This window comes from Euprymna scolopes, chromosome 13, assembly GCF_053919585.1.
Source record: "Euprymna scolopes isolate OS-2025 chromosome 13, ASM5391958v1, whole genome shotgun sequence".
NCBI lineage: Eukaryota > Metazoa > Mollusca > Cephalopoda > Sepiida > Sepiolidae > Euprymna > Euprymna scolopes.
The window spans coordinates 145,514,520-145,538,892 of NC_136494.1; the positions used below are offsets into that span (position 1 = coordinate 145,514,520).

The window sequence follows — 24,373 nt, forward strand, 5'->3', positions numbered from 1 at the left end:
AAAAAAAAAAAAAGGCCGCAACACAGACTTTGGTATATTGCATTCGTCTTGTGCTATTATTCATTGGAAGACGTATGTTATGTTTCGAAAGGATAGACTCATGCCAACAAATTAGAATAAACGTTGAACAGCAACTACTGCTTGATCTCTGTATGTTAAACAGCGTATGTAACGACATGATATTAATATGTAACGTGGCCGACCCTTGTTTCAAATCTCTCTCGGACCCCCACGCTGTCCGGCACCGTCGAAAAGGAATAAACAAACAAAAATAAATCCGATTTTTGTTTTCTTTTTAGCAAAAGCTATTTATTAGTATCACTTTCCAATGCCTTATTTTTTCTAACTATTCGTTCCATCTACCACGAGATTAACAAACCCCTGCTGTCTTGACACCAGCTTAAAAAGTCTTTCGCTGCGTAGTCACATGTTCATCTCCCCCTGTCGCGTTTTTCTGTTCCACTACACGCGGGTCGTAGGCAGCCATCTCTCGTCTTCGATTTTACACATCCATTTTTTTCAACCAAACTTTTTTTCTCCCGACGATGTTGTGCATTTTTCTCTGCTCTTACTTTTTTCTACTCACGCAAGCTCGCGCACATTTCTTAATTTGCATAGGTTCTTTCTCAGCTACTGCTGCTGATATCTTCGCAAGCCAGCTATCTTACAGCTCTTTCTGATATTTTCCCACGCGCGCATACGTGTTCGGTTACACATACATGTATTTACTGACGCAGCATCTGCAGACGTGAAACAGGAAGTCGTCAGGTGAATGGGGATCCCACATGAATGAATGTCATCTTAAAAGACATCAACCAACAGTCACAGGATTAAAGTCTACGAGAAGCTTCCTCTGCATATGCCCAGTCCCTAACAATATCTCAAGAAGAAACCAGATTGCAAATGTGGATCAGAAGGATAGAGAATGGCACTCTCCTACTGGTATAGGAATCGCTTTTTCGGAACCCCCTCTTTTTGGCTCAGAAGCACCCTTAGCCCAATGAAAGACATTCAACCGTCGAAACAGGAATGGAACGATCAAAAGTAATTTTGCTCAGAAGGGTAACAAAACCGACTCAACCATCGGTGAATGTAGAGAGGGGGACGACATGATGCAGGATGTGACTGCTCTACCTCTAATGCCCAATCAGTGCAGGTTGAAAGATCTTGCTGCGTACAATATCAATGCAGAGGGCTGCGTAAAAAGGAAAACGAGCGAATAAGATTTTCCAATAATTTCATTGGATAAAAAATGCATATAAATGCAAATCACAATAAGAAAAGAAAGAAAAATTTGAGATCAAAACGTTTTGTAGATTTATTTGCTTTTTGTGTGTACTTTCTTCTCGGACGACTAATGAAGGACATTATAAAAGAAAATGACATTTTTGTAATATTAGTTTTATTATTTGCTAATATAAGGATGTAACCAGAATTTTTTTTTCCTTTGCTTTGACAAAAAATGGATGGATACATAAAAAGAAACTAACAACGTTTTTTTTTAGTTTAATTAATAAACATGATATATATATATATATATATATATATATATATATATATATATATATATATATATATGTGTGTGTGTGTGTGTGTGTGTGTGTGTGTTCACGAGGTGTATTTAATAAGTTTACAGATTTTTTTTTCGTATGAGCATTTTTATTGATAATACACACATGAAACTCTTATCCCCTTCGAAGTAATCTCCTCCGGTTGCAATTCACTTGTTATACCGTTCCAATAACTTCTGGAAGGCCTTATGGAAATCCTATTGTGTGAGCGTGTCAATGACTCTCGCTACAGCCTCTTTTATCTTTTCAATTGTCTCATAACGGCAGCCTTTAAGGTTTTCCTTGAACTTAGGGAATAATAAAAAATCACAGAGCAAAGTCTTGACTATAGGGAGAGTGAGCAACTGTCTTGATGCCCATCTTGGTCAAATAGTCTGTGACAAGGATGGAGTTGTGGAATGCACGCTTGGAATAAACTTCGCGGAAATCTTACGCATCTTCAGTTTCTCGCAATTAATAGTGTGTACAGTTTCCACACTGACATCAAACTGCTCACTTATTGTCTCTAAAGACATAGGACGGTCATTATCCATGAAATTCTTTATTTGGCCGATCAACTCTGGTGTTCTGACTTTCTTACTCCTCCCATACCTCTTTGCATTCCTTGAATCCCTTATACCACTCAAAAGAAGTCTTAAGCATTCCATACATTTCATTTTTATCAAATTTAAAACAGAATTTTATTGTATACTGTTCTTCTTAAGTGTCCTCACGTCTAGATGGCATTTTTGAAATTTACCAGCTGTGACAATCAAGCTTGATTGGTGCATTCGCACACATCTTCCAGATCTTCAGTTCCTCGCGAATAATTGTTTATACAGTTCCCACACTGACATCTAACTCTGTACTTATTATCGCTATAGACACACGGCAGTCCCTATCCATGAAATTCTTTATTTGGCCAATAAATTTTGGTGTTCTAACTTCCTTACTTCTCCAACACCTCACATTATTGTCAGTCATCTAATAAGATGTATAGCAGTAACATACTGATTTTTCAATTTTAAATGCCAGTACAAAAATGTCTGGCAACTTATTGAAGGCACCTCGTATATATATACATTAGTTGCTTACCCCATTTATCCCCTAAAGCCACTGGGCATCCGCCATGGAGCAGTCTTTCGTCTGTTGAACCATTCCGTCTTAAGTTATACCAAAGAGCGGCTGCACCCTAAAAAATCAAATGAAATAGTCTTCCATCAATTTCAGTTCACACGCACTCATGTACACATGAAGTGTGACTTCTTGCAACCAAAATGAAAAGTTGCAAGAATAAATAAAACAAGCAAAATATTTATATTGTAAGATAAGTGTATATATCGGATTAAATTCTAAAATAATTAACCAATCATTAAATTTTAAGAACATAATTGCGAGACGTATGATGTCTAAATGTGGGTTACGTTAAGTTCAGTTTAGTTTAAGGCGAACAGGGTTTGAAATAAAACCTGTTCGTAAAAATTCAGATACCTCTAATATAATGTAAATTTAACAAATTTCATTTTCTTCTTTTAACCAAAGATATCTATCTATCTATCTATCTATCTATCTATATATATATATATATATATATATATATATATAGAGAGAGAGAGAGAGAGAAGAAGAAGAAGAAGAAGAAGAAGAAGAAGTAAATGAAGAGAGGGAAGTGAGAGAGGGATAATAAAGTTAATAAATATTATTCTATTATAAATTTATATTATTTTAAGTATAGTGTACAACAAATTAAGAATAAATAGAGCAAACTATGCTCTCCTCAATCACAGAAGGTTATGGGAATTACCTCCGCTCTGTGCATGGCGTTATTGTGGAATAGAAGTGTGCAGATGCACATAAGCGTAAGAATAATTGCAATGTTATTATCTGTATGTAACGTGTATTTTTGTAATTGTTATAAAGCTAATTGATGTCAAAAACAAGACTATCAAATAGTATCTATTTTTAGTCTAGTAATTATTGAGAAAAGCATTCGTAACTCATATTTGTTAATGTAAAAGCTATGCGATAGATTATTACGAAAATGTGCATCCGTACAATTTTTCAACCATTGAATATCGAAAGAATGAGAGTTAACACTGAAAGTTACAACCTATACACAAAGTTATGACTTGTATGCAAAGCATTAAACGCACACAATGAAATGCAGTGTTTGTCGGTCTGAAAAAAAAAGATAAAACTTCAGATGTGTCCATGCATCTCCATAAGTTGCTCTGTTGATCAGTTGGTCCGTTTACTGGAATGTCACGCTTATGTTTAAAATTTCATTAGTAGATGCGTTCACATATGTCTATAAGAACCTATATCCGTCTCTTAATCAATCTGGTCGTTGGTCTTTCATACTTTCTGTTCGTTGGTCTGTCATACTTAAATTTATAATATCGTCTTTACCGTTAAACAGACAAATTAAATGCGTGTATCTTAAACAAACCAAAAGAACGTTCGGCTCAAAATCTGCAATAAACTGTATGATTTGGTTCATGATATTAACCACTTTTTGTTTTTAATCGCTTACACTTGCGGTTTGCCAAGTTTCACACTAAGTTTTATTTATTAATTTATTAATTAAATTGTTAGTTTAAAATACAGAATTGTTAACAAAGACTCTCCACATCCTCGCGTTAAGAATGGTTTTCTAAATAATTGTTAGCAGTTTACTAACCGTGTTAACTTTATTATAAAATAATTATTTAGTAAACCATTCTTAGCATGAAGAGGCGAGACTTTGTTAACTATTCTGTACTTTAAATTAATAAATTTGTAAAACTTAAACTCTCGCTGTAGTTATATTATGGATAAACTTTAACTTTTTATCTGTTGATGTTGTTCCTTCAAAAGAACATATTTTTTTAAATTGTGTAGAATTGATATTTTTATTCCGAATTCGATTTTTATCAAATATTTGCATTAAACTTAATTTCTGTCCAGAGTTCATGCATATTGCTTTCATCTAAATTGCAAAAAATATTTATGTAATCTACAAGCTATGATAAAGTTTTATTTAAAAAAAAAATCGAAAAGTAAATTTTATGGTCAGTAGGATAAAGTTTAATATCAGGAACTCAATCTGACCGGACACCGTTTACTGCAGACTTTGATTCGGATGTTCTGTTTTGCCACAATATTAGTTTTGCTCTCACCTTAATGACTGGCACTCTTGTATTAAGTCTTGGAAAAACTGTGGCTCCTCCACTCTGCACATCACTCAGCTGAAAACAAAAATGGCCGCTGATTTTAATTCTAATAATTAATGCGAGAAAAGCTATTTATATTATATACTCTAAAGATTACGCGTTCTCGGACTATTTCACGATACTGAAATAACTATGACCCTATAATAAATACACCCTATACTAAATAGATTGGACTATATAATAAATAGATTGGGTTTCAAAATAACTACAAGCGGTCAAACGTATATTGCTATATTTAGATGCATAAAACATGGTGTCAAATAAAAAAAAAATAGCACATGAAAATAAGTATTGTATATTACTTGCAAATAATATAATTGTAAATTTAAGTGTAGATATGATTGCTTGGATGCTGTGAGTTAATATGGTCATGTGACATAGCAAATATTTGTAGCTAAGAATTTAATTGCTGCAGAAATATCAGTAAAGTAACATCTGAATATACTCCTTGTGTCCTTCTATGAAAATGATCCAACACCAAGTTTCTATCTTTTCACTCCTAAAGCTCTGATACCCACTTGGTCAAAATCTATATGAACGACTCTAGACTCAAAATAGCACCCTGCTTCAACAAGCTTCTGGGACCGACCTTTATTCCTGATCTGAAATGGAAGACTTATAAAATCAGTTGCTAAAGTCGTTGGAAAAATAGGTGCGTCATTTTACCGCCCCAGAAGGTATTTCACTCTCGACACAATTCTCTCTGAATAAGAGTTAAATTCGCCCTAAAATGGAGTCACACATCTAGGGAGAAGCTGCTCGGAACTCTTATCCTGCCTTGACAGAGTTCAAAATTAGCGTTAAAATTTACTAGGTAATGCCCTTTTCTTTTCCCTGCAATCTCTTTCCCACAGAAGAGGTTGCGAGCCTATTTCTGTCCGACCATTATTTTCATGGCAAACATTGGTCCGAGTTTCAATCAATGTTGAACTTTCACAAAATGCACCCGTCAAGCTACAACCACTACCATCAATTTCACGTATTCTCTACCTGTGCCTAAATCTAAATGCAAATTCCCAGCTAACATCTTCAAGTTCAATGTAAACAAGTTCTTGATGTTCCGCCCCTTAATAATCAAATTCTACTCAGTTTTCACTAAAACGATCACTAAGTTGTTGTCTCAGTGACAATATTACATTCATTAAACAATATCCCCGAGTTGCCTTTGGGTCTTGATAAGTGGTGACTTGTAAATAAAAGAAAGAAGTTCTTAGGAAATGATCCATAGTTAAGTAAATCGAATATATAATTAAAATTCTAATTGTAATCCTATTGTGTCATACGTTAGCCTACTAGACAAAAGAACCAAAAAGCATTATTGATCCATACACCCGAAAGATGCAGACAATATTCATGGACAGCATGAATACATTGACAAAAAAAAAAAACGAATATAACACAAATTTCTCTTACATAAAATAAGAATGTGGCAATTCGGTCTCCGGAATTTTGCAAAACAGGGATGTCCTCCATTTTTGCTTTTCTGTAAAAATGCTGAAAAATTAAAACAGTACATTTTTTAATAAATATATTTCAAAAAGTCAAACAAAGTTTACCAGTGATTTAGAAAAACGAAAGGATTGACACGCTGGAGACTATGTCGTTGATGAAATCAATAAAAACGTTGAGAAAAATCCTAGGGTGCGGAAACTAATAAACATAGCTAGGTTACATAAAATAGCACTGCTTGCACACAGGAATATAGATAGAACAAATGAAGCCGGACCCAAAAGAAATAGAAATTACTAGGATAGTTACATATAAATGAAATAAACTATAACACCCCCTTTCAGCGTATCGCACACACGCGTGCGCATACAGAAACAAACGTAATACTATCATGAAGATTCCGAGAAGATCTAAATACTGAAAGAGGAAAATATTATCAAGTTATCCACTGAAAGTGTACAGAAAATCCAGAGGAAGTTTTTACTGGAATTTCGGAGGAATCCAACGATTGTTATTAGCGAGAATTCAATGGTAAACATATTAGCAATAGTGATCGAAAGAATATATATATATATATATATATATATATATATATATATATATATATATATATATATATATATATATATATATATATATATATATATATATGTGTAAACAAATCGAGCGGAGGTATTTCGGACGATGTCAAAACATCGTTAAACTCACTACTCGTTCAAGCAGCCGCCAATAGCGTAATGCTTAGGAGCCTTGATTGCCGTACAAACGGTCGGGTTTCAATCCTGGCTTGAGGTAGTTGCCTGTCTAGCCGCACTGATGAGCTGTGAAACAGCGAAACAGTACTGTATGTGGATGACTATATATATATATATATATATATATGTGTGTGTGTGTTATTTATATAGTTAAAATCAATTCGAATAGAGATAATTTTTAAAAGCATGAATGAAGATAAATATTTAATGAATAACTTTTAATAACTTTTAATAACTTTTAATAACTTTTAATAACTTTTGTCTTATTTCCGACTTTCTAATGAGTCGAAATGTTGAAGCAAACAGATTTCGTTACATGTTTTTACTTTCCATTCTTTGAAAAACATGTTCAAAAGTTATTTGTTCCGAAATTGTTATGAAACCATACGTAGAATGACATTTGAAATCTGATACGTTCAATTGTTCTCTTATTGCCATATGTATATTTCCAAAACTTACTACCTAGCTCTACTTACGAATTGAACACTGTCAAAGTAAATATTGAAAATGGATACATAAGATTTTATGTAGATACATAAAATAACAATAATCCATCTATCTATCTATCTATCTATCTATCTATTTATTTATATATATGTCTGTGTGTGTTTGTGTGTGTGTGTGTTTGTGTGTGTGTGTTTGTTTGTGTTTGCGCGCGCGTGTATGTGTAGTTATAACTTACCACATAGTCATGGTGCGGCATATAGAGACCGCCGAGTCCATAGTTAATCACCTGAAAGTAGAAAAAAAAGAAATCATTCATAATATTTATTGGCAGTTTATAATAAACATCTTCAAATTATCACTGTTATTCCAAACGCATGTGATGCAACGGTTAAGTCAATAAAAGTCTCCGCGTTATCAGTTTTTCTTAATATCAATCTTAGATGTATTGTGTTAGGTTGAAACGATCGTGACAAACAAGCAAAGCAACAAATATTTTTAAGTCCATTTTCGAACAACGCATTTAAACAAGTCTTGTGATTGGAATATAATGAAAAAATAATCATTAGATAAATTAACTATGGAATATACAACTAATATACAACTAATATACAACTAATATACAACTAATATACAACTAAGCTAATCAAGAACCTTGATTCCAGTAAAGCAACTGGCCCTGACGGCATCCCAATTATAGTATTAAAAAAGCTTCAACCAGAACTTGCTCCCATACTTACGAAACTGTTTAAGCGTTGCCTTAAGGAGAAGTGCTTTCCGACTCCCTGGAAAACCTCATCAGTATGCCCTGTATTTAAGAATTCAGGTGAAAAGTCATCTCCCTCTCAGTACAGACCAATAAGTCTCCTGTGTGTTATGAGTAAGTTGTTGGAATCCATATTAAATAGAGAAATAGTCAACCACCTCAGCAGAAATAACCTTCTTAATGCGCACAATATGGTTTCCGTTCTGCAAGATCTACCGCAGATGTGCTAACGGTTATATCTCACAGGATTAGTGAATCTCTTGACAAAGCCTTCCTTTCTAGGGCAATTGCTCTTGACATATCAAAGGCCTTCGACAAGATATGGCATAAGGGCCTACTTCACAAGATTTCCAGCTACGGTATAACTGGAAATGTTTTCTCAATCATTAAACCATTTCTCTCCGATAGGCTCATAAAAGTAGTGGTGGATGGACAAAAATCAAAGGTCTGCAATATAAATGCTGGAATCTCTCAAGGGTCAATCCTGGGCCCAACTCTCTTCCTGATCTACATCAATGATCTCTCTAAACACATACTTAAATCATTCATTGACATCTATGCTGATGACACGACCATCTACGGCAACACATCAAAGGCCTTGAATGACAAAGTTCTCTCTGATTCTCTCTCCTCTGATCTCGAGCGCGTGGTTCAGTGGGGGAAGACGTGGCTGGTTAACTTTAATGCATCTAAAACCAAACTCCTATATTTACATCATAAACGCTCTGATCCCCATCTGGCATCAATTGAAATGGATGGCTCTCGTCTAGGAGAAGCCCCATGTTTTGACAAGCTTCTGGGTTTGTCCTTTACTCCTGACCTGAAATGGAACACGTACATCAAGTCTGTTGCCAAGGTCGCTGGAAAGATGGTGGGATCCTTCTACCGCCCCAGAAGATATCTCACTACTGATGCAATTCTCTATCTATATAAAAGCCAAGTACGCCCAAGGATGGAATACTGCTGCCATATCTGGGCAGGAGCTGCTAAACACAGCCTATCCTGCCTTGACAGAGTAAAAATAGACTTCGTGGTTTAGTGGGGGATGCCCTTTTTTCTTCCCTGCAACCTCTCTCCCACAGGAGAGACGTTGCGAGCCTATCATTGTTTTATCGTTATTTCCATGGCAGGAACTCCAATCTCTGGTTCCCCCTCGCCAATCTTTCACGAAAAACACCCGTCTAGCTGAATCCACTGTGAAAAAATTTCCCCACTCTTTATCTGTGCTTAAATCAAAACGTAGATTCCATGAACACAGCTTCTTTCTTAGAACTGCACGCCTGTCGAACTCTGTTCCATCTGCCTGCTTCCCACCTGACTACAACCTGGATGTCTTCAAGTCCAACGTTAACAAATTCCTAATAAACCACCCCCTTAAGTAAACACTTCATTAAATCTCCACACTAACGTACTGTACTTGCAATAACCCTTATCACTGAGTTGCTTCCGGGCCTTGATAAGTGGTGACCACCGTGTAAAAAAAAAGTGACGATTATAAACAAAACCAGCTCACCTCAAATAATTCACTGTTTGTGTCCTTTGGTCTGTATTGAGTTTCAAGTCCCGTGACTAGTTTGATCCTTTCCGATAAGACTACACTCATTTGATCTTCTGCTGGGAGCCAAGTGCTACAAAGATAAATAAATTGTTATATAGGATATATATATATAATATATATATATATATATATATATATATATATATATATATATATATATATATATATATATATATATAAATTCATTGTTATAGGAGGTGGCAGAAATGACAGGTTTCTGTTGGTTGATCAAGATCGCTTATTTAAAGAGAAGGAAGGACTGTAACGTTGTACACATGGAACCCACACGTTGTATGCAGTCTACGTCGCAAAAGAGACCAAGAATAGAACAGAACTTTAACTTGTTTTTTGTATAACGACATTTATTTCCTCATTCTGCCGCCACACGTGACTTCTCGCTACGGCTGTGACGTTTCTCACGTGATCTCGAACGTCACCAACGTCTCTAACGTGATTGTCTTCTCGAACGTGCTCTCAAACGTCATCCACATTTCTAACGTGATCTTTCTTTTTTATAGCCTTTTCCTTTACCGGTGACGTAATTTCGCATGTATTTGCATACGCGTGTCCGCGTCCTGTGGTATTTAGTTTATATACTTGAAATTGTTATAGTTAAATTAATCAGTTGGCTGTATGTAAAAAATATAAATCGACAATAAAAAGTTCATAGGAATATATGATACGAACAACTCAGATGAAGAAATAGGTTTTCTTTAACGTATGTACGTGTATCAGTTTCCAGATCATAAATTATTCGATCGGAAGATCCCATTTATCAAAAAGGAGGGTAGAATGTGATAACATACTACTAATATTAATTTTGCGTATCTGTATATAATAAATTTATGTTCGTGGCATGTTATCACCTTCTATCCTCCGTTTTGATATATAGGATCTCCCGATCACCAAGGATGCAATGTAAAAAAAAAGAAGAAAAAATAATGTCGCTTTTGGGTCGTACATTTTGAAGAAAACGTGTTTTTTAATTTTCTGATTATTTTCTTAGTGAAACTTTATTATTCTGTATTAATTACCTTCTTCACTTCTTGACTCATTAAAAGAATACGAACTTATCAACATTAAAGAAAAAAATATCGGGGCGAAATGTATAAAAATTAACATAATAATTATACGATTGTTTCTGCGCTACGAAACAGGCACTGTAAAAAATTGAACATTTTAATATGCTGAAAGAAATAAACGATAAGATAAGATCTTGGAATTTAGAATATAGACTTTTTGTCATTTGTGTATATACATATATATATATATACATACATATATATATATATATATATATATATATATATATATTTCTGTAGAAATATATTTTCTTATTATATATCAATTCTTATATAAGGAGCTCAATGTAATTACAGAGCAATAGAAGGAGAGTAAATGACAAACAGTTATATTCCAAAATTCATGATGTTGACCATCTTATAATTTATTCCTTTAATTCAGTTGACTTATACAATGCTTGACAGTATCTGTTTCGTAGCGCAAAATCAACAACTTAATTATTATATCAATCAGTGAATCTATTATGCCCTTAACTCATAAGAAGAAATAGCAACGATCAATTCGTAAGAAAGAATTGAAATGTGATTTGACATGGTAAAAATCCGAAAATTGGAAGAGAAGCTGCAGTTATCTTTATATTACGCCATAATTTTTGTTCATATATATATATATATATATATATATATATATATATATATATATATATATATATAAATGGTAATTAATAAAAACCTGAAGAAAGTGCTCAATACTGTCGTAGAGCAAATATGCGTTTTATTTATTTTATTATTATTATTATTATTATTATTATTATTATTATTATTATTATTATTATTATTATTATTATTTATAACACGGTGGAAATGATTTTGAAATAAAGTTTTCATGTCCTCTAAATAAATTAGCATAATTTCTTCTTTTTTTTTACCGAGTTTGTCTTTACTATAGCATTGACTTATTATTTAAGTGAGATGGGATTGTAAACTGTGAAATGGTCTATTTAAGTGGAGAAAAATTATCGGTTACAATATGCCTGGAAATGTAAAGAATATTTGCTCTAATTACATTACTACATTAATTACATTATATTACCGTATTTTTCTGTTAAAAAAGTTATTGTTTCAGCAACACAACCGTTTTTTTGGCCGTCATGTAGCTTCCTCAGACTTTTGCAGAAATGTTCGTTTATGGTGGAATGAAAGGGTGAATGGTGTCAGGGGAGGGGTGCGAGAGAAAAGCGAAAAAAGAGGAAGGGAACAAGGGGTGAGGTGGGAGGGGTGCTTGGTATGTCGGTAATGTTTTAGTTTTGGAGTTTAAGGACATTAGGTGGTTGTGGGGTTTCTGGGAAGTTCATTTCTAGTGTGGCTGAGGGCATAGGGATACATGGAAGGGAAGGGAGATATGTGGGGGGTAGGAGAAGGGTGGTTATATTCTGAGGAAGCTACATGACGGCCAAAAAAAACGGTCGTGTAGCCGAAACAAAAATGTAACTTAACAAAAAATACGGTAATAAAAAAAATAAAACGCATATATATATATATATATATATATATATATATATATATATATATATATATATATATATATATATATAGTTAAGAATAATATAATGCAATAAATCTACTGGTATGCAAATTCAAGTGATTATCGATCTTACTAAATATTATTGGCTGTAATCTTTATTATTATATAAATAAAATGAACTCATTTTCCCCTCCGAGTTTGACCTTAATAGGATTGAAAATCTAGAGATTTTATGCAGATTGACTGTACACAAACTTCATCGCGCTATCTGAGGTGTGTTATAGGCATATTATCTATCCACTACCTCGCTGATCGGAGCTTCCTATATTTTATCTGGTGATAGTTCACTGTCAAACCCGATTACGATCAATGAAAGTAGTAAATTGTTCTCTCTCTAATAAATTCATACTTCCACCGCCACCTATTTACACCGTCCGTGACCGTTCACAGGTGACAATTACGGGCGAACACTATAAAAACTGGACTTCAATTTAGGTGAAACGCCCCACACTACTTTTACGTTGGTTCAAAATAAAAAAATACAAAACAAAACATAAAAATTTACATTTTCTTTCCTTAAAATAAAAATTATATTACTTCAATTCCGTTTTATTTCACGTTCTACGCCATTTATAACATTGTTTCTTTTGATTTTTTTTATTGTATTTTATTTGGGTTTTTTTTTAATGTTTCTTTTCTCTGTTTTTCGTTTTCCCGATCTTCCCATTTTTCAAATCTATTCCTTCTCTCTTTCCGTTTTTTCTCTTTTTCTCCAAGTTTACCATCGTTTCTTTTTATTTATTTATTTATTATTTCTTCTTTTGGCTTTCCTCTGTTTCTATTTCTGTTTTCACGATCTTTCCATTTTATTTTGTTATTTCTTCTCTCTTTCCGTTTTTCCTCTTCCTTCGGCAAGATTAACGTTGTTTCTTTCTTTTTAAAACAGCCGGATTTTTCTTACACTAAAAAAAAAAAAATCACAACGAATCTTTCCTTTTCCTTCCGTTCTCTTTGTTCGCTGCCTTCCCAATCTCTTTTTTTGTCTTTTTTTAAATAAACATATCATAAATCATTTCCATTTCGCTTTGTTCGATGCCTTTCTGTTTTTTTTCTTTTTTTTTAAATAAACATATTTTTTTTTCATTCTTCTTTCTTTTGTGTGTGTGTGTGTGTGTGTGTGTGTGTGTGTGTGTGTGTGTGTGTGTGTGTGTGTTTGGAAACGTCCGTCTCACGTTCGTATATAACAATATATTTCTTTGGTAGATTTCGGGGTGCTAAAACCGCGGTGATGGGGATTCTTCCATTACACCAAATCGAGCCACAGCAAAGCGTGCCAGGGTACAGCTAGTATTTTATACAGACAATCACAGTTTTTTTTTTTTTACACAGTGATCACCACTTATCAAGGCCCGGAAGCCACTCAGGGATAAGGGTTATTGCAAGTACATTACGTTAGTGAGGAGATTTGCTGAAATGTTTACTTAAGGGGGCGGTTCATTAGGAATTTGTTAACATTGGACTTGAAGACATCCAAGTTGTAGTCCGGAGGGAAGCAGGCAGACGGAACAGAGTTCGACAGGCGTGCAGTTCTAAGAAAGAAGCTTTGTTCATGGAATCTACGTTTAGGTTTAGGCACAGATATAGAGTGGGGAAAATTTTTCACAGTGGATTCAGCTAGACGGGTGTTTTTCGTGAAAGATTGGCGAGGGGGGGACCAGTGATTTGAGTTCAGACGAGCATCTGCCATGGAAATAACGATAAAACAATGACAGGCTCGCAACGTCTCTTCTGTGGGAGAGAGGTTGCAGGGTAGAGAAAAGGGCATCCCCCACTAAGCCACGAAGTCTATTTTGTACTCTGTCAAGGCAGGATAGACTGTTTTTAGCAGCTCCTGTCCAGATATGGCAACAGTATTCCATCCTTGGACGTACTTGGCTTTTATTTTTTATATAGATAGAGTTAAATGAATTACGATACGAATTGGATCATTTTACCTCCCTGCTACCAAAAACTTACTTCAGGATTAACTATACAATTTGGATATGAAGTTCAATATCATTTTCATTCTGAACTGATATCTAATTTCCCTTACTCTATGATTTAAAACTTTAAAGAATTTTAATCATGATTTTCTATATTTTTTGCATTTAACAAATTAGGTATAATCCATTATAATATTTGCTAATATTTTTTCCTCTGGGGAGATGGGTAACCATCGAAAACCTATAGGTTAAGGAAATATACTTATTGAAATGCATTCTTTGTCTTGCATATAATAAAAATTCTGGATTTGAAATTTAACCATTTATCATCATAAAATTTAAATTACTAAATTATGATCATCCTCTCACCTTTGACTGATCCTTGCATGTCCAACTGCAGGCTTTGTTGGATCTTTATTCCCAATGCTGGATCTATCCAACTAAAAAGAAAAAAAATGAAAGAAAAAAAAAATAAGTTGATACAAAAAATAAAAGAACACACTTGGTTTTGATGATACATTTCAAATCAAAATAATATTTTGATGATACATTTCAAGATAAAATAATATTTTGATGATACATTTCAAGTTAAAATAATATTTTGATGATACATTTCAAGTTAAAATAATATTTTGATGATACATTTCAAATTAAAATAATATTTTGATGATACATTCCAAGTTAAAATAATATTTTGATGATACATTTGAAGTTAAAATAATATTTTGATTATACATTTCAAGTTAAAATAATATTTAGATGATAAATTTCAAATCAAAATAATATTTTGATGATACATTTCAAATCAAAATAATATTTTGATGATACATTTAACGTAAAAATCATATTTTAATGACACATTTTAAGTTAAAATAATATTTTGATGATACATTTCAAGTTAAAATAATATTTTGATTATACATTTCAAGTTAAAATAATATTTTGATGATACATTTCAAGTTAAAATAATATTTTGATGATACATTTAAAGTTAAAATAATATTTTGATGATACATTTCAAGTTAAAATAATATTTTGATGATACATTTCAAATTAAAATAATATTTTGATGATACATTTCAAGTTAAAATAATATTTTGATGATACATTTCAAGTTAAAATAATATTTTGATTATACATTTCAAGTTAAAATCATATTCTGATGATACATTTCAAGTTAAAATAATATTTTGATGATACATTTAAAGTTAAAATAATATTTTGATGATACATTTCAAGTTAAAATAATATTTTGATTATACATTTAAAGTTAAAATAATATTTTGATTATACATTTCAAGTTAAAATAATATTTTGATGATACATTTAAAGTTAAAATAATATTTTGATTATACATTTCAAGTTAAAATAATATTTTGATTATACATTTAAAGTTAAAATAATATTTTGATGATACATTTCAAGTTAAAATAATATTTTGATTATACATTTAAAGTTAAAATAATATTTTGATGATACATTTCAAATTAAAATACTATTTTGATGATACATTTCAAGTTAAAATAATATTTTGATGATACATTTAAAGTTAAAATAATATTTTGATGATACATTTGAACTTAAAATAATATTTTGATGATACATTTCAAGTTAAAATGATATTTTGATGATACATTTAAAGTTAAAATAATATTTTGATGATACATTTAAAGTTAAAATAATATTTTGATTATACATTTAAAGTTAAAATAATATTTTGATGATACATTTCAAGTTAAAATAATATTTTGATTATACATTTAAAGTTAAAATAATATTTTAATGATACATTTAAAGTTAAAATAATATTTTTATGATACATTTAAAGTTAAAATAATATTTTGATGATACATTTCAATATAAAATAATATTTTGTCTCTTGTGCTGAAAACAAATTTCATTCTTATAGAATTTATTTTATTCTATAAAACTCTCTCTTCGCTCATGTCATTTTCTCTATTTTTATCTGCTCCTTTCAGTCTCTCTTTTTCAACGTATTTACTCCCTATCTTTATCTTTCTCTCATGCATAATGATTTCTTAGATAATTATCAAATCAAATAATGGATCTAAAATACTAGCAATAAAAATGTAAGATGAAAAAATATGAAGTACGTATTGGACCAAGAAATATTTTAATCTTTAATATTGTATAAAAAAAGGAGATACAAAATTAAATGAATGTGAGTTGAGACATTTAAAACTTACAATTGTTTTCATTGTTTCTCAATTATGCGCATTATATTTGTTGTTTTCTTTGTTAATAGATTTGCTGAAGGATTGGTTTCCCTTAGATGTTAGTCGTTAGTAACACACACACACAGATACATATATATATATATATATATATATATATATATATATATATATATATATATATATATATATATATATTGCATTTTCACCCCAAACAAAGCACATTGCCACTTTCTTCTTTTGGAAGCTACTATATGGTACAATAGGGAGTTGGGCAGCAAGAGTTCGGTTCACGTTACATTTGAACTTCTGCATGTCAGTACAGTTGGGGAAGTAGGGACCCGGAAGGGAATTCCAAAGTCTAGCGGTTATGGAGAAGAAACTACTGGAGTAAAAGGCTCTCTTACATCTAGGGATCTCTGCCGTGAAGGGGTGGGATTTTGTGCTTGTCGGGTTTGCCGGGGGTATTTACGTTGAGGTGGCATAAGTGCTTGCAGTTCGTCAGAGCATTCACTTTAAAGTATTTGTAGAACAGGCAGAGGGATGCAACATTCTGTCGATGGAACAGAGGCTGAAGATTGGATGACAGTTCAGGACCTGTCAGATTGGCAACTCTCTTGAACCTTTTCTATGAGCGAGAGACTAGTGGCAGATGCACAAGCCCAAATATGACAACAATACTCCATACATGGGCGAATGGTGGCCTCATAGAGGTATAGAATACTTTTGGGTGTTAATAGCTTTCTAGCACGGTAGAGAGAACCCGCCGTTTTCGCAGCGATCCTGGCAATGTTCTCAATATATATATATATATATATATATATATATATATATATATATATATATATATATATATATATATATATAGAATGGACTCTCTTGTCGATTTTGACGTGTAAGGTTTATACAGTTTCGTCTATTTAACCTTGTGTGAAAGTCGCAGATGACATTTCAGTCCAGCCAATGATCCACAAATAAGTATATATATATATATATATATATATATATATATATATATATATATATATATATATATATATATATATATAATAAAATATTTATGTCTCGGAAGTAGAGTGAAAAGCATATCTTATTTTTCTTTTATTAATTTTTCTTTTATTAATATTATTGGAATCTTTTCTTTTTTCCTTGTACACATTTTTGTGAATTATTCCATGGATTTCTGCCTTTGGATTATTATGGGCCATCTTCTTCTAATTGCGGTATTTCCTTGGATTTTACTTGTACAAATGGAAATTATTTTAACTTTCTTGAAGTTTTACATTTGGATTTTACCGTCACTGGATTTTTTATCTTCCACCAGACTATCCATTCATGTGAAATCACCTTTTTCTTCACCATATTCCCGATGCTTAACTTATTTTGTTTTCAAGTAAGATCTTTGACTTACTTGTTGTTTCATCAAATACTTCTGCATGCAAAATCCGATCCCGCATTTTGCTAATTCCTACCCTCTGATGAGAAGGAAAGAATTTCTTCAAAACTCCGCGGATTAAGGACAATCCATTTATCTAGTGTTTCCTTTTCAGATTAAATATGTTTTTAACTCATTTCAAAGTGTTTTTCAACATATTTTATTAACTGTTTGCTCATATATATATATATATATATATATATATATATATATATATATATATATATATATATATATATATATAACATTATAGAATGCAAAAATATAAAATGCTATGCGATATTCTTACCCTTCTGATGGTCGTGTTTTTGATGAGGGCAATTTCGTAGTCTGAAACAATATTGTGGTACAGCATGATGGGAGGGTCGTCGTGTACCATTTCTTTCCGGAAACGAAGATAAGGAATGTAGGTGGATTGGTAAGAGCAAGTGAGTCGATTGTGGACGTTGCGCTGAAAAATGCAATACCTATATATAAAGCACAGTTGTCTGTATGTGTTTATCTACGTATATCGCGGCATTACAGTCAAACGGTTTATCTAAGAGCTAAACTAACCACAAATTAAGAATCGACATCCTCCATCCGATGTCAGAAATTCTCAAAACTTGTTAAAATATTTATTCAAAATTAGAAGCACGTAAACATTTTTGCGTTTCCTTTTTATTTTAATATATTGTATTATTAGCTGAAAAAACTTACTTATAATAATAAACGAAAACATTTTTCCGTTTAAATTAAAAATCAATAAAAAATATTTGATAAATGTACATTAATATATTGTTATATTAATAAAATTTATTTTATATTTATAATTCTTTTTTCGTTTATTTATTTTAGACAACTGAACTATTTTATATCTATGCGGAAAGTTAAACTTGAATATTTTCCCTGTTTTCATTAAAAATTGATGGAAAATATTTAATAGGTTTCTTTAATTTTTAACCTTTGTAATAAATAAATAAAAAAAACTTGAAAAACTCAGACAAGCACTTCAGTTAGTGATGAGATATTCGCAAGATACGGCCACAAAATTTTCGCTTTTAATGATGAAAATATTTCAGACCAACGAAAATCTTATTTCAAAATTAAACATGACAGACCGCCGTATAGACAAAACCTGTGATAGAGATAAAGGACGGAATGAAAACTAGAAAAAAATAAACCTTGATTAACAATTCACCAATGAATGTTAAGATCGGGTCAAAATATATTTGAATGACTTTTATTGATTATTTATAATATTGAATTATCGGTGAAAACTTTCAGTGAACGTTCACTCACATGCAGGTTAGGATCACAATTGTACTTGATGGATACGTTTGTTGACTTCTTGATTAATTGCTTTGATAGGGGATTAGTTACGTCTGGTTAATCATTAGCAGTTATTCATTTACAGTTTGAAAAACAAGAAAAAAATCTGCCGTTGACAATTATACTTTATTTGTGGATTTTTTTATTTGCTGTCTCAGTCGCTTAGCTTGAATATAAACTAAATATGATAATTATTTTTTGTTTTAGATAACTGAAATAATAGAAGTACAGGATGTAAAAAGAGTCTGAAACTTTCAATATTTTAATAAATATTTTAATAAATATTTTAATAAATATTTTAATAAATATTTTAATAAATATTTTAATAAATGATGATTTGCTAAGAAATACAGAACTAGTTTAAATGACTTACTGATCGACAGTAAATGTTTCCAACTTTTGAAATTAACAAAAGAGTAAAATGGTTACGAAGAAACAGAAATAAATTTAGATGAACTAAAAACCGTGTGTTTGTATTCTAATTGGAAATGGGTGGTACTGTGCAGTTAAACATAGAGATTTTTTAGCGCATAAATTATGAATTTATGTCTGAGTTGTCAACAATGACGTTGGAAAATATGCTTATGATAAATGAGCTACACAGCAATGTTTTTGTTTCATTCCCGACGGAAATCGTCAGTCTAAAGAAGTATATACGTGTGCGAATCTGTGTGTGCGTGTGGGTGTTTTAAGTTCAAATATATTGATAAGATAAACTAAAATCAATATTTTTTCAAAAAATACCTGAATTGTAATATAAAGATTAGGATTATTCTACACGGATCAACCGACGTTTACGCCTCTCCTTTGGGCTCCAAAGTAATGCAATTAATCGAAAAATAAATTTAAAATTATCCAAAAGACAAACCAAAAGTGACGGTCGAAAAGTAAACTCATTAAACATGTCATATATGCTTTCTACGATTAAAGGGTTAATCTGTGAAAGACCATTTTATCCACATTCCGCAAGACTTTCGATGCTCATCTCTGATATTGTGGTGTTAAGTGGAGTTGATTGTCTGAACCAATTCCGTAACAGGGCACTAGTTGAATTAATTTTTGAAATTATTTTGGAAATGAGTAAAAATTTTTTTTTTTTTTAATTATTTGGACTATTATTCTCATCTTCTAGTTTTTTCTACGACGTTTCAACTAATTATTCCTCTGGTCTTCGTCAGGTTAACTGCAACGGGATAGGAATGTAGAATCCTCCAATTATTGCTTTCAGTAGTTGTTGTCATCTCACCACGGTTTGGTCAACTAATCCTCTGGCCGGCTTTGGGTGGGATTGAAGCCAGGTATCGGTTTCAGTCCCACCCAAAGCCGGCCAGAGGATTAGTCGACCAAATCGTGGTGAGACAATACTCACTTGGAATCTTGGATATTTCTGCATCTCTATCCGCTATGCCACGGGCCCCAAAAGGGCAACCAAGGTTGGATTTTTGGTCTTATAAATCCACAATCTTCCAATTGTCGGGCTCGTAGCGATTGTTACATTGAATTAATTTTTAAAATTAAAAAAAAAGGACGCTAGTTGTTCAGATGTTTTACTCGTAAAACGTTCGATACTTATACACCTGCATAGCTGATTTTACATCCTAGTGTTCGCAAATGGTCATTTAGCTAAGTACTGACGAGACTCAACGTTACTTAACTTTGGTCATCCTACGGGAACTGGTAAACTGACGTCATTATAACCATATGATTAAGATTATTCATAGATTCCTAAATATATCTAATAAATGAACAAACCTTGATTTCTTGTCGACAGAGTCGTTCGTAAATTCCATAATACGTCCATTTTGGCAAGGGCCTGTCTAAGGGACGCTTGACAACATTTTCACCAGATCTCTGTTCGTAGAACCTCAGTTCAGACTGCAAATGCTGGTCAATAGTTCTTGTGAAGTTTTTCTTTACTGCAGGAAATAGTTTTAGTTAAAATGATGTACATGCTAAAGAATGTGAATAAAAAGATTGGAAGCTATGAATAAAAATGGTAAGAAACGCGAGAAAATACAAAAGACTTTTACTTACTGATTAGAGATCGAATAGTGTCGACTGAAAGGTCAGGTCTCCCCAACTAAAAACAGAAAAGATATAAACATATAATGATTTCTGAGACTGAGTCTAATATTTCATGATTGAAAAGGCGACATTATACAATAACAAGGAATTAACTGTAGTGAAGATGTGGACTGATGACCTGGGTTTGTTAAGTTCGCATCCTCCAATCTGTTCTACAGCATCAGGTTTACTTATGGATGTTGACGGCTTTTACGTTGTTCCTCCTTTGACTAATTCTAAAATGAATCGAGGAAAACAAAAGCAATAACAGAATTGAGTTGGTCAAAACAGCCGAGGCATGTTGAATTCATGCGAATTTTCTTCTTCTTCTTCTTCTTCTTCTTCTTCTTCTTCTTCTTCTTCTTCTTCTTCCTCTCAAGTCTTTAAAGTATTTGGTCATACAACAGTTTCTCACTTTTTTTTTATCCAATCTTTATCTTCCAAGCTGCACCGGTTGGGCAGAAGAGGGCAGGCAAGACAGTGTCGCATCGTATTGCCCTTTTCTTCAACATTTTATAGCTCATAGCAATTTTTGATCGACCCATTCTTGTTTGTAAGCGCTTGAGTGTTTGCCACTGGAGCCAAGATTCTTTTGAACAGAAGGGCCTCAGTAAGGATGGGGGGAATTCTCTAGGGAATTGCTCAACAGCTTTATTTTTGATTTCTTCCTGAGATGTTGTTAGGGTTTAAAACTTTTCAGTTCTCTATATATGCTGTAACAATTTAAATTACTTTCAAATACATAATCTATTTCTTGTTACTATAAAAATTATGACCACCTATATTTTAAATAAAGAAAACGAAATCCGTTTTCATGAATTTACTTTAAATTTAAAATTCTAACTGTTCAATGTATTCTTTTTATTTTGAGTATCTTTGAAGCATGTTATAATACAGCAGTTTCCAATTTTTTCCGCAGCATTTTGCATCATATTTAGACTCTGCAGAGTCTTTTTAGCTGCAACAATTGGTCAGAAGATAGCAGACAAGGCAATATTGCATCGTATCGTTCTCCGTTCCACATTCGCAAAGAATTGGGTTAGTTTTGTCGCTTCATCTGCTCATAGTCATTGTTGATAAGTGCATTCTTGTTTTCAAGTAGTTGAGTGTTTTTCGGAAGCAAAACATAATCTGTTGTTCGGGTAATTTTTAATCGAAATTTGTTTTATATATTTTTATATTATTTTAAATGTAACATTTTCTCGCAAATTTACATTTAAATTTGTTGCATAAAAATTGGAGTCATTTTATTGTATTTCAGGTTTATATAACTGTGTCTATCTATGTCTAGTGTATATAAGGTATAAATGTTTCTGTAATCGATGTTCATGTATCGTCTAGTGGTAAGAATTATAAGAACAGTTACTTTTCTTTGTATATGAGGTGTTTATACGTGTCGATCTGTTACGTGTATATTTAATAGTTTTTTTTTATATGTATGTGGGTGTTTTTTCATATACATGACAATAACGAACGGGAGAATAACGGACAGTTTTTAACAATGACGAACAACACTCTTGTCGGCTTGAAACATACATTCATTGTCTTCCTCTCCTCTGGAGACAGGCGCCTGAAATAAGGGCATCTTCTTCCGAATGGAACACCGAAAATACCGAGTTATCATTTTCAGACCTTTTTTCCAAATTTTCCACGTCTCGGAGTTTGCAGCTCTTAACCTGCTACCTTGCATTTTCTTTAGTTAGTCCGTAGACGCTTCCATCGAACTACAGATACCACAGAGACAACTCCTCTCCGCTAACTAACCCAGTGGCTAGCTAACTCACAACTCGTCTCTTCGACTTCCCGTTACAGACTAACTCCTAATTCTGATTTCTCTTGGCTTACGTGTCTCTTACTTCAGCCAGAGTTGATAATCTTGGTTGTCAAGTAAGTCACATCATTGTTTACTAAACCAAATTCCAAACTGGCTTTGTGCATGCTTTTCCTTGAGTCAAAATTCATCAGTTAAATATTTAACATAATTATTTTAACCAACTTCTTATAAAAAAAACAACATTTTTCTGGATATCTTTTTAACCTAAATAATTTGACAATTAATCATAATAACTATTCTGACCTTTGGCATTAACCTGCCACAATATAAGGCAGATACTACGCTGTGATCATAGGACAAAGGCCACCACATAACACTTTTTAATTCTTCTCTTCCTACAAATTTTCTTTGCTTCTATCGTGTGCCTAACATGAAATGAAATTTGCATGAACAGAGCTTCCTTCCAAAAACTTTACATCTGTGAAACATGTTACCATGGAACTGCTTCCCTGCAGGCTATAACATGTTTGTCTTCAAAGTCAAATAATTATCATACACCATTCTCATATGTAATCAACATTTTGTTCATTAATAATTTTTAATCCTCACATAGTATTCTTCATCAATCAACTGACAATCTATTTATATTATTAACCCTTATCTTCGAGTGGCTTTTAGACTTGATTTGTGATGAATGATTAGTAAGAAAATATAAAATATCATTGTAGAAATCTACTGTTTTCTCAATTTTTTAAAATATAAATATGAACATTTAGTTATTTTAATTTCCATCTAACGATTTGTAAAAAATGACTTTTACCTCTCGTCTTTTTTATAAAGCAATAAAAAAATATTTTGCTACCCTTTTTTCCAATTATGAACAAGGAAATGAAAATTAACGTTGAACGTTGATAAATACGTCTTGTTTACGTTGTTAGTCTTTTTATCCTTGCGTAACTCTACAAATAAATTAAACAGAATTCCCGTTAAAAAATATACCATATTTCTCATAATTTACTTCCATCGTAGTTAACGTGGTGGATAGCATAGTATATGCTATTTACCACATAAATTATTTGGAGAAGAAAAATAATTACTTAAATAAAAAAAAACACGCACACAGCGTTTTAATCTAATACTAAGATAGGTAATTAAAAAGTAGAAATATAAAAATGGGGCAATTTATAAATTCCATGACTAACGGAAAATAATTGAACAAAAAACATAGAAGAGTGGGTGAAGGTAGGTTCAACTGCTTGCTCTCTTAAATAAATATGTTTATATATGTATAAATAGTGTGTTTCACCGTCTGAAGACAGGCTGTTTTTAAA

General features: G+C 32.2%; 1 protein-coding gene across 1 annotated transcript in view; it reads right to left on the reverse strand.

The window, feature by feature from the left end:
• Positions 1-24,373, reverse strand: part of LOC145292371 (prolyl 4-hydroxylase subunit alpha-3-like) — a 37,997-nt gene that overhangs the window by 1,582 nt on the left and 12,042 nt on the right. Inside the window, exons 3-11 of the mRNA XM_080138701.1 lie at positions 21,239-21,284; positions 20,957-21,120; positions 18,183-18,344; positions 14,633-14,703; positions 9,690-9,804; positions 7,649-7,699; positions 6,176-6,256; positions 4,709-4,777; positions 2,646-2,742 (exon numbers count right to left, since the gene is read on the reverse strand). Of these exons, the coding sequence (XP_079994827.1) occupies positions 2,646-2,742; positions 4,709-4,777; positions 6,176-6,256; positions 7,649-7,699; positions 9,690-9,804; positions 14,633-14,703; positions 18,183-18,344; positions 20,957-21,120; positions 21,239-21,284 (856 nt within the window). The remainder of the gene's footprint in view (positions 1-2,645; positions 2,743-4,708; positions 4,778-6,175; positions 6,257-7,648; positions 7,700-9,689; positions 9,805-14,632; positions 14,704-18,182; positions 18,345-20,956; positions 21,121-21,238; positions 21,285-24,373) is intronic.